Here is an 11,298-nt window from a genome sequence, read left to right on the forward strand (position 1 = left end):
GGGGGGGCCCAGGAAGACCCCCTAACCCTTTCCCCAAGTAATTCTTTTGCGTTTCTTCCACCTTCCCCAGAGTCAAAAACGTCCTGCTCAAGTCCAACGGCGTGCTGGAGGCCTTCGGCAACGCAAAGACGAGCCGCAACGACAACTCCAGCCGTTTCGGCAAATACATGGACATCAATTTTGACTTCAAGGGGGATCCCACCGGAGGACACATCAGCAACTACTTGTTGGAAAAGGTAGGGGGGGTGTCCTAAAGCAGGATTTTTTGGGGGGTGGGGGTCACGTTCCACTCACGGGGTCATCCTAACTATCCACATTTATGGAGGAAAATTGGGGGCGTCTCACAACGAGGGTCTCGCCCTGGCCCAGTTTGTCGAGAAACGGAAGAACGGAGCCTGGGGTGTTTTTTTCAAACTGGACCACTGAAAGAGGGAGGGAACTTCAACTCCCAGAATTCCCCAGCCGGAAAGCTTTCAGAGGAGTGGACTTCGACTCCCAGAATCCCTCAGCCGACAGGCTTAAAGATGGGTGGACTTCAACTGCCAGGATTCCCCAGTCAGCCTCCTTTTAGAGAGATGGACTTCAGCTCCCAGAATCCCCCAGACAGTATGCCTTACAGGGGATGGACTTCAACTCCCAGAATCCCCCAGATGGCATGCTTTAAGAAGGGTGGACTGCAACTCCCAGAATTCCCCAGATGGCAGGCTTTAAGGGGGATGGACTTCAACTCCCAGAATCCCCCAGTGAGCATGCTTTAAGTGGGGTGGACTTCCAGAATCCCCCAGTGAGCATGCTTTAAGAGGAATGGGCTTCAACTCCCAGAATTCCCCAGTGAGCATGCTTTAAGAGAGGTGGACTTCCACTCCCAGAATCCCCCAGATGGTATGCTTTAAGTGGGGTGGACTTCAACTCCCAGAATCCCCCAGTGAGCATGCTTTAACTGGGGTGGACTTCAACTCCCAGAATCCCCCAGTGAGCATGCTTTAAGAGTGTTGGACTTCAACTCCCAGAATCCCCCAGCAGGCATGCTTTCCAAGGGATGGACTTCAACTCCCAGATTAGACCCTCAGAATGTGGTTCTCCTATACATGGGTTCCGATAGCTGCTCCGTCTGGTAGGAAGGCTTTGGGGACCAAGGCATCTGTCCACCCGGGTCCTCCAGATGACCTCAACGTTCTCCTTCCCTTGCAGTCGCGGGTCCTCAAACAGCAACCTGGAGAGAGAAACTTCCATGCGTTCTATCAGGTGAGTTGACTTCTACTGCTGGAGGACCCACGAATGTCCTCCTTCCTTCTTGCTAAGTTTCTCGGAGGTCATCTGGGCAGCCGTTGAGCGAGACGGGTCACGGGGAAGCTGGATGACCACCACGATCTACGTTGAGATGGTCTGAGGTCTTCCTCAATTGGAGCATGGACTTGCCTCTTCGATGGAGCGGTCCTGTGAGGACACTCAAGGCTAGGGAACGTTGTCGTGCCCGGGAAAGATCCCGTCAGGTGTCCTCTAGATCAGGGGGGCTGCGGTTCACTTCTGCGCCACAATCTGTTGGCCACCAGGCTGCGTGAGTGGCCGGCTGTTGCCGGGTGTGCATGCATGCGGACAGCCCCACTCGTACGAGTGTTGCTGCGAGTGTCACTGGTGTTCGCAGCCCCACTCGGGCGAGCGCCACCGGTGTTACGGCCCCACTCGTATGAGTATTACGGGCGTTCGCAGCCCTGCTCGTACAAGCGTTGCAGGCGTTTGTAGCGCCATTCGTTTGAGGGTCGTGGGCTATCCTGGCCCCGCTCGCGTGAGTATCGTGGATGCTCACGGTCCCGCTCGTACGAACATTGCCACGAGCATCACAGGCGTTCCAGACCCCATTTGTGCAAGTCTCACAAGCGTTCACCTTCTCACTCAGGCAAGCATCACAAGTGTTCGCGGCCCCACTTGTGCAAGCGTCACAGACGTTCACGGCCCCCCTCGTGCGAGCATTGCGGGTGTTTGCGGCCCCACTCGTCCAAGCATCAGGGGCGTTCAGGGTCCCACTCGCGCAAGTGTTGTGGACACTCGCGGTTCCACTCATGCAAGCAACGGGGGTTCGTGTGCAGACACGCACGCACATGTGTTCTTCCCCCCACACACAAAACCATCCCTTCTTTCCCCATTCCAGGCTGCCAACCCCCGAAAAGTTGGGGAACACTGCTGTAGATGCGGATCATTCCGGAATCATACAATGTTGGCTAGTCCAAGGGTGTCAGCGGGTTGCAAAACCCGTGAAAACAGGTTGAGGTTGTTCAAACCAGTTTCCTTTACAGGTAGTCCTCGACTTATGGAGACCACAATTCCCGTTGCTAAGGCAGACAGTGGTGAAATGAGTTTTGTCCCATTTTACAACCTTTCTTGGCCCGGTTGTTAAGTGAATCGCTGCAGTTGTCAAGCTAGTCACACAGACGTGAAGTGAAGCTAGCTTTCCCACTGAAGGTCATAAAAGGGGATCACGTCATCCCCAGGACACGGCAACCGTCATCGGTGTGAATCAGTTGCCAAGCGTCTAAATTTGATCCCGTGATCACGGGGATGCTGCAATTGTCGTAAAGTGTGAAAAACGGTCAAAAGTCACCATCGAAACTTTGAACGGTCATTAAAGGAAGGTTGTAAGTCGGGACTCCCTGTATTGTGCCTCACCTATAAGAGAGAATCTTGCCGAACGAAAGCAGACGAACTTGCCGCATAAAACATTCACATTGGGAACCGTTGAGGAGGCGCTGTCTTCACCCTCATTCTCACACACAAAGTCTCTAAAATGGCTGTTTCTTGCTCCTCTGCGATGCAGCCCCTCCCTCCTACTTGGAAATCCGGACTGTGTTCCCTCATGGGAACGAAGGACCATCTTTCCCATCGTCCTTAAATTTACCTAATGGTTTGATCTGCCCCCGGGGAAAAATTCTCTTTATATTTTAGCTTCCGATTCACTGAACAACTGAACAACTGCAGGGAGCCCAACATTTCTGTTGCTAAGGGAGACATTTTGTTAAGTAAGTTTTGAGCCATTTTTACGACCTTTTTTGCCGCATCTGTGAAGCATACCCCTGTCATTGTTAACTTAGTGACCTGGTTGTTAAGTGAATCCAGCCCCCTTATTGCTTGTCAGAAGGTCACTAAAAGGGGATCACGCGACACTGCACTCGTCGTAAATAGGAGTCGATACCAATGTCTGAATTTTGATCACATGACCACGGGGATGCGGTAACGGTTGTAAGTGTGAAAAACGGTCCTAAGTCGCTTTTTTCGGTGTTGTTGTGCCTAAACAAATTGTCATACGTCAAGGGGTATCAAATTATTATTATTTTTTTCCAGTTACTTCTTGGTGCCTCGGACGCTAAGCTGAAATCTCTCCACCTGGTTGGAGACACAACAGCCTACAGGTTTACCAAGGAGGGTGGTAGTAATAACAGGGTAAGTAAAACACAGTTTAATCCATGCAACTCGTCCTAATCATAAGAGGAAGCAGAAAAGCATGGATTGTCGCAAAGCAAGTGGCGAAAACCAAAGAAAATTAAGTTTATTGGAAGATGTTATGAAGAGGCAGACTATGTACAGTTATTCCACGATTGAGCCCTGAGTGTAAAGTGGTTCATAAGTAGGGTGAATATCCAAGGCCCCCCCGATTAATTCTTGTTTTTATTTTACCCCTTTGGTTGTTCTCCATTGGCTGGCCTTGCACCTTCTGCCCTCCCAAGTCTTTGGACAGTGAGAAAACCACCTATCAATCCGTCCTGGATGCCATGAAAGTGATCGGTTTTATTTCTGAAGAGATCGATTCCGTGCAGAAGATCCTGGCAGCCATTTTACACTTGGTAAATGACATTGATTTGATATTTGACCGGCCCACCCTTCGAGGTGGGCCAGGGTCAGTAAACCGACATCATGTGAATGACTAGAACATAACTTTCTGGTAATAAGGTGTGATAACAGAATCTTGAAAACTGATAGGGGTACTTCCCAGCTCTCTTTATACTGAAGAAAATCAAGATGAGTCAATCATGAGTTTCTTCCTTACCCTTTCCTGTCTAATTGAAGTAAGCCAATGCTTACAGAACGGTTGAACAGTTTCTTCTACCTTTTAAAAAATATAGACCATAGAATCACAGGGCTGGGAAGGGGACCTCGGAGGTCTTCTAATCCAACCCCCTGCTCAAGGCAATCAGTCTGCCGATTGTCAAAAAATTCAAGATGGCAGCTTAAATTTTGCAGTCACGGTTGCTATCTTGATTTTTTTATTATTTACTTCTCTCTTTTTTTAAACTATCTCTCCTGCTTCAATAGACTTCGCTTTCAGTCCTGACCGAATCTCTGATCTTCCCATCAAGAAAACAATTAACAAACTACTATGGTTACATGCTGGGGGTGATGGTTCCAGTTTTCAGAAACAATCTTCGATTAATATTTCTAGTTAGTTGGTTTAAGAATGTGGATTCGGATAAGAAACGGTTCGAGGTAGACAGAGACGAGAACTGTACAAAAAGTTGAACTACAAGGGCAATTCGGAAATAAACCTCCGTTTGGTTATCAATGACAGACATTCGCAGATGCAGAGCTTTCATTATACACATTAGAAAACAACAACATTACATTACTTTTTGACCGCCCTTCAAATTGAGGCGCTTGTCATAACGTCTTACAAAGTTTGAAATTCCTTAGTAGTCGTTGCTTGGCGCCAAACTTGGGCTATGGCGGGGGGGATCAAAAACATCCCAACGGAACTACTTCAAAAGTTCTAGTGTGCGTCTAACAATGTGCGGGCGAGCACTGTCGCAAACCGACGCCACACCGGAAGTCGGCTTGCCCTGACACTTGTTATGGATGGCTCGTCTGAGTTTTCATAACGTTTCACAGTAGACTTCCAAATTGATGGTCCATAAACTTCGCTAGCCATACTCCTTTGGCATCGTCACATTTGGCGGGAAGGGGCGCCATAGAAAATCCCGCCAAATGTGAAGATGTGAAAGGAGTACAGCTAGCGAAGTTTATGGAGTCTGGTTCGACCATCAATTCGGAAGTCCACTGTGAAACATTACGAAAACTCAGACAAGCCCTCCATAACAAGTGTCGGGGCATGCTGAGTTCCGGTGTGGTGTTGGTTCGTGACAATGCTCACCCGCACACCGCTAGACGCACCCGAGAACTTTTGAAGCTGCCTCCGTTGGGATGTTTTTGATCAAGGACGACCCGTATTTGAGGTCTGATGGATCCTTTTGTCCACTGACTTTCCAGGGCAACGTGAATTTCACCTGCTCCGGCGACGAGGTGGCCGTCGAGGATCCACAAACGGTCTCCTACCTTGCGGAGTTGACTTCCACCGAGAGGGAGAGCCTCCTCAACACGCTCCTATACCGGACAGTGGCTACGGGTGGTGGCGAGGTGATCCAAAAAGGCCACAGTCACAATGAGGCCAACTACGCACGGGATGCCTGCGCCAAGGTAACGCCGAGATTTGGCTGGATACAAGACCATCCGTGGTCTGATGGGGTTTCGGGTGGATGTTGACCTGGTTGCGCAACTGCCTGCTTCATGTTAGGCAGGAATGTTATTTTTCCTCAGGATGTAAGAGAGTGGACTTGTATAGAGATCTCAGGAATAAACAGATATTTGGTTTGATTTTTTATTTCATTTTCATTTTATTTCACTTTACATTATTTATCTATCTATCTATCTTTATTTTATTTATTTATTTTATTATTTTATTTTATTTTATTTTATTTTATTTTATTTTATTTTATTTTTTATTTTATTTTATTTTATTTTATTTTATTTTATTTTATTTTATTTTATTTTATTTTATTTTATTTTATTTTATTATTTTATTATTTATTTATTTTATTTATTTTATTTTATTTTATTTTATTATAGTATTGTATTTTGTTTTATTATTTTATTTTATTTTGTTTTTGTTTTACTTATTTTATTTATTTATTTAAATTTCATTTCCTTTTCATTTGATTTTACTTATTATTTTATTTATTTTATTTTTTATTTTATTTTATTTATTTTTTATTATTTTATTGTATTTTTTATTATTTTATTGTATTTTATTTTATTTCATTTCATTTCATTTTTGTTGTACTTATTTTACTTATTTATTTAAATTTCATGTCCTCTTCATTTTACTTGAAATTATTTTAGTTATTTATTTTATTTTTATTTTATTGATTTCGTTTCATTTTACTTTTACTTGACTTATTATTTTATGTATTTATTTTAATTTTATTTTGTTTCATTTTACTTTTCTTTGACGTATTTTGTTTCTTGATTTAAATTTAATTTCATTTATTTTCATTTTCATTTTACTTTGTTATTTTGTTTATTGATTTATCTTAATTTTATTTTATTTCATTTTCAGTTTACTTGACTTATTATTTTATTCCTTGATTTATTTCAATTTTATTTTATTTCGTTTTATTTTACTTCACTTATTTCATTGACCTTTATTTTATTTTATTTCATTTTCATTTTACTTATCATTTTACTTGCTTATTTATTCATCTTAATTTCAATTTATTTCATTTTCCTTTACCTGTAATTTCATTTATTTATTTATCTTCATTTCATTTCCTTTCATTTGACTTTATTTTGCTTTGTTATTTTATTTATTTTTATCTGGGTCTTTTTTTTATATCTTCCTTTATTTTACTTTATGCTTTTCTTTGTTTTTTTAATTCCTCTTCTTTTAGTTTGATCTCACTTTATTTTGTTACTTGATTTGATTTTTATCTTTTATTTTATTGTATTTTTATTATTTTTCTATACCCCTTCTTTCATCATTTTTATAAAATAAGTGGCAAACGTATCTAATGTTCCTTCTGCCTTTTATTTTCCCCACAACATACCCTGTGAGGTGGGTTGGGCTGAGAGAGAGGGACTGGCCCAAAGTCACCTAATTCGCATTCGTGTCTAAGGTGGGACTAGAACTCACCATCTCCTGGTAACTGGCCCAAAGTGACCTAGCTGGCTTTCATGCCTAAAGCGGGACTAGAACTCACCATCTCCTGGTGATTGACCCAAAGTCACCCAGCAGGCTTTCACGCCTACGGCTGAACTAGAACTCACAACATCCTGGTGATTGGGCCAAAATCACCTAACTGGCTTTCATGCTCAAGGCAGGACTAGAACTCACCATCTCCCACTAGCCTGGTTCCTTCACCACGGCACCAAACTAGCTCTGAAATCCAAACTCTCGATCTTCCCCAATTTCGGTGTGTGACTTCACCGCATCTTAAAGAGGATACGTTTTGCGTCATTCAACTCGATTCGTCCCCAGCCACGACGACTGCGCGGTCTTGTCCCCGTGTTTGTCCACACAGGCTATTTACGAGCGGCTGTTTTGTTGGATCGTGAACCGCATCAACGCCACCATCGAGGTCAAGAACTACGACCCGCGAATCCACGGCAAAAATACGGTCATCGGTGTCTTGGACATTTACGGCTTTGAGATTTTCGGCAACAACAGGTAGAAGACCCCAGGAGAATTCTCTGGATCAGGAGCCCTCGCTTAACGACCACAATTGGGCTTGGAATGTTTGGCCGTCAGTTGTTAAATGGGCCGTCACTGGCCGACTGGCCAATTTTATGACTGTGTTGTGATCCTATAGCGAGTCGCCACGGTCGTTAAGTGAATTATGTGGTTGTTAAGCAAACCGCTTGGTTGTTAAGTGAATCCTTATTAAGCTCACAAGGAGAAACCCCTCTTGCAACAAGCAGGCTGGAATTACAGGAAAAAACCAATCCCCTTTTATTATTCACAGACCTGAGTCAATCTCCAAGGCAAACAAAACACAGTTCACAGAAACTCGATTCCACAACACAAACAGTTGCCTTCGGCAACCAGCACCTCCCACACCTTCCCTTTTATAATTCAGCCAAAGTGTGGCTTCCTAATGCCTTCTCCTTTGCCTTTGGAGCCAACCCATTGCATTCCTCTGTCCTACTCGCTTCTCTTGCCGGCGTTTTCGTGCATCCTGGATTTGTCCCAGCTGTTCCTCATCACTGTCCAACTCAGGCTCCCAGCACAGCTGTGTCTCAGCCTGAGCGCGAGTAGAGGGGCCAGGCTTCTCGTCCGACTGTAAGTCTTGGAGCTCCTCAGAGCCTTCCTCCTCCTCTGATGTCACTCCAGGCCCCTCCTCCTCCTCCTCTGATTCCTCAGACTCAGCTGCCGGGTCCACTGGCTGGCGAGGAATCACAACACTGACAAACTAAGTCAGTGGGGACGCCAGATTCGTTTAACAGCCATCTTACTAGGTTAACAATTGCAGCGATTCACCTAACAACCATGGCAAGAAAAGATCGTAAAACGGGGCGAAACGCAATAACTATCTTGCTTAGCGACAGAAATTTGAGGTTGTAAGTTGAGTACCTATAGCGTCGTAACATTGAGAATATGTCTTATCTTCACTTTCTTTGAGGGTGTCGTAATTTGGAACGGGGGTTCAGCGAACGGTCATGAAACGAGGATGGATGGGTACTTGGGTGTTTTTTGTTGGAGAGCGGTCCTGATCTTCTCGGTCTCTTCTTCCAGCTTCGAGCAGTTCTGCATCAACTACTGCAACGAGAAGCTGCAGCAGCTGTTCATCGAACTGATCCTCCAGCAGGAACAGCAGGAATACCAGCGTGAGGGGATTGAATGGCAGCACGTGAGTCTCTTAAAACCTTCCTCAGTTGGCGTCCCGGTGGGAAAGAGGAGGGCAGGCGTATACGCGCATGCGCAAATGTGAGCGTGTGCACACAAACAGGCCGTGAGCATGCACACTACACAAATGGGGTGGCGAGCATGCGCCTGAGGCTCTCGGCGATGCCGATCCCTATATGAGGCTGGTGGCGACGAGGACACCAGGCTCGTGGTGATGTTGCCGCTGTTGCGAGGCTTGCGCTGCTGCCCGTCTGCCGCTCGCGTCACTGCCAATGGTCATGCTACTCATGCCACCCAGTGGCCAAGAGGCCATGGCCCGGGAGTGAGCCACAGCCCGTAGGTTGGAGACCCCTGCCTTAAACATTGATGCGGCCTGCCAAAAACTTGTCCAAAGTTGTTTCCGATCTGAACTTAATTTTTTTCCATATAACAGGAGAAGGAAGGAGAACGATTGCAGTTGAAACTGCAGCATTACAGTTAGTCCTCGACTTCAGACCACAAATTGGGACTGGAATTTCCGTCACTAGGCGATCCGGTTGTTAAGTGAATTGTTCCCAGTTTTATGACCTTTTTTGCTGCGGTTGATAAGTGAATCCCGCAGTCCTTAAGCACGTCCCGTTTCCCCCCTCGACTTTGCTTGTCACAAGCCACTAGGAAAAGGGCGTCACAAAGGGCGATCACTTGATTCCAGGATTTTGCAACCGTCATTCATACACGCCAAGCGCCCAAACTTTGATGATATGACCATGAGGACGCAGCAACAGTTCTGAGTGCGAGGAATGATCCTAAGTCCCTTTTGATCAGCACTGTTACAACTTTGAACCATCATTAAACGAATGGTTGTAAGTCAAGGACTGGCCACCAGTCCTTTTTTTTCACCACTGTCATAACTTGGAATGGTGATTAAATGAAAGGTTGTAAATCAAGGACTACCTGTACCTGGGTTTTCAAATCTCAACCTGTACAACTTTTAAGAAGTGTGGACCTCAGCTCCAGAATTTTCCAGCCAGCATGTTTGGCTGGGGAATTCTGGGAGTTGTAGTCCACACACTTTAAAGCAGCCAAGTTTGAAAAAAAATCTGCTTTACCTTCCCTTGCCAAGCAGCACCTCTGCCTTCTTTTGACAGATTGAATATTTCGACAATCAAATCATCGTCGATCTGGTAGAAGAGCCGCACAAGGGTATTATTGCAATACTGGACGAAGCTTGCTTGACCGTGGGGAAAATCACCGATGCCCTTTTCTTGGAGAGCATGGATGCCAGGCTTGGCAAACACCCCCATTATACCAGCAGGAAGGTAAGAGGATCGTAGGAGTAATACCCCGTGACGAAGATAATCCGAGAATCCTTTTCTGCCGGCACTAGATATGAGGAACAAAATTTGGCGATCACGGGGGGACGCTTTTCTTTTTCATTTTTCCTGAATAATCTGGGTGACACTGTAGCAAGGTGGGAAATTCTAAAATTTAAAGAAAGCAACAGTGTGGTTCAAAACCAGGGCATACATAGGGAGAGAAGGGAGTGGGCTATTGACAACAGACAGTCCTCGAGTTACGACAACATGGGCCAGAATCTCTCTTACTAAGCAAGGCGGTTTTTAAGTGAGTCGCCTGACTCACATTTTGATTCAGTGAATCACTGCTGTTGTTAAGTGAGTCACACTGTCGTTAAGTGAAACCAGCTTCCTCAATTGACTGCTTGTCAGAAGCCGGTTCGGAAGGTTGCAAATGGCGATCATGTGACCTCGAGATGTTGCAACCATCGTAAATACATGCCGGTAACTAAGTGCCCAAATTTGATCACATGTTCGCGGGGAATGCTGCAATGGTCGTAAGTGCGAGGACTAGTCATAAGTCATGTTTTTTTCAGTGCCATTTTAACTTTGAACAGTCAGTAAACAAATGGTCATACGTTGACCACATGTTATTATAAAGCTTTCAGAAAGCTGTCCTTTAGATTTATTTAGCTTTAGCTTTAGACAAAAATTCACTGTTGTCCTTTCTTTTACCGTACAAATGGTTTTTCCAAATGCAGTTTTTCACATCCATGGGAAAAATATAGAAATGAAGATTGCGCTTTAAAAATAAACAATATATACCTTTCAATTTCTTAATATTTTTATTAGAATACGTGAATGTATAAAGTTCTTCATGGTTTTGCTCTTGAATTTCCCTTTAAAAAGCAAAATGATAAACATAAACAATTACAGGTAACCAGTGGTGGGATTCAGCTGGTTCCCACCGGTTCGGGAGAACCGGTAGCTAAATTTACCTGAATTCGGAGAACCGGCTGGCTTCTGGAAGTCCAGTCTAGGCCTCGGAGGCCTCCCAGACCTTAGAACGAGCCACTGGAAGTGCATGGATACCCGGAAGTCCGTTCTAAGCATTGGAGGCCTGGAGGAGGCCTCCCAGGCCTAGAACGGCCCACAGGAAGTGTGTGGATGCCACTTTCGGAAGTGTGTTCTAGGCACCATGCTGGCTCAGGAATTATGGGAGTTGAAGTCCACGAGTCATAAAAGAGCCAAGGTTGCCTACCCCTGATTTAGGCCTACAGTTGGATTTGGAATTTTGGTCATACCTTTGCGGTGTTCATTCAGTGGCTGATCACATGACCTGACTCGACTTTACGATCATTT

At 44.9% G+C, this 11,298-nt stretch overlaps 1 protein-coding gene across 1 annotated transcript in view; it reads left to right on the forward strand.

The window, feature by feature from the left end:
* The window catches only part of LOC107298846 (unconventional myosin-Ig), a gene marked incomplete at its 3' end in the record, with an annotated part of 31,842 nt that overhangs the window by 9,946 nt on the left and 10,598 nt on the right, over nucleotides 1-11,298 (forward strand). The window contains exons 4-11 of the mRNA XM_015828211.1: nucleotides 71-236; nucleotides 1,192-1,245; nucleotides 3,337-3,435; nucleotides 3,720-3,836; nucleotides 5,254-5,460; nucleotides 7,341-7,486; nucleotides 8,552-8,666; nucleotides 9,790-9,960. Coding sequence (XP_015683697.1) covers nucleotides 71-236; nucleotides 1,192-1,245; nucleotides 3,337-3,435; nucleotides 3,720-3,836; nucleotides 5,254-5,460; nucleotides 7,341-7,486; nucleotides 8,552-8,666; nucleotides 9,790-9,960 — 1,075 coding nt within the window. The remainder of the gene's footprint in view (nucleotides 1-70; nucleotides 237-1,191; nucleotides 1,246-3,336; nucleotides 3,436-3,719; nucleotides 3,837-5,253; nucleotides 5,461-7,340; nucleotides 7,487-8,551; nucleotides 8,667-9,789; nucleotides 9,961-11,298) is intronic.

The sequence above is a fragment of the Protobothrops mucrosquamatus genome, unplaced genomic scaffold (genome assembly GCF_001527695.2).
Source record: "Protobothrops mucrosquamatus isolate PMUCROS unplaced genomic scaffold, P.Mucros_1.0 scaffold4324, whole genome shotgun sequence".
Classification (NCBI taxonomy): Eukaryota; Metazoa; Chordata; class Lepidosauria; order Squamata; family Viperidae; genus Protobothrops; species Protobothrops mucrosquamatus.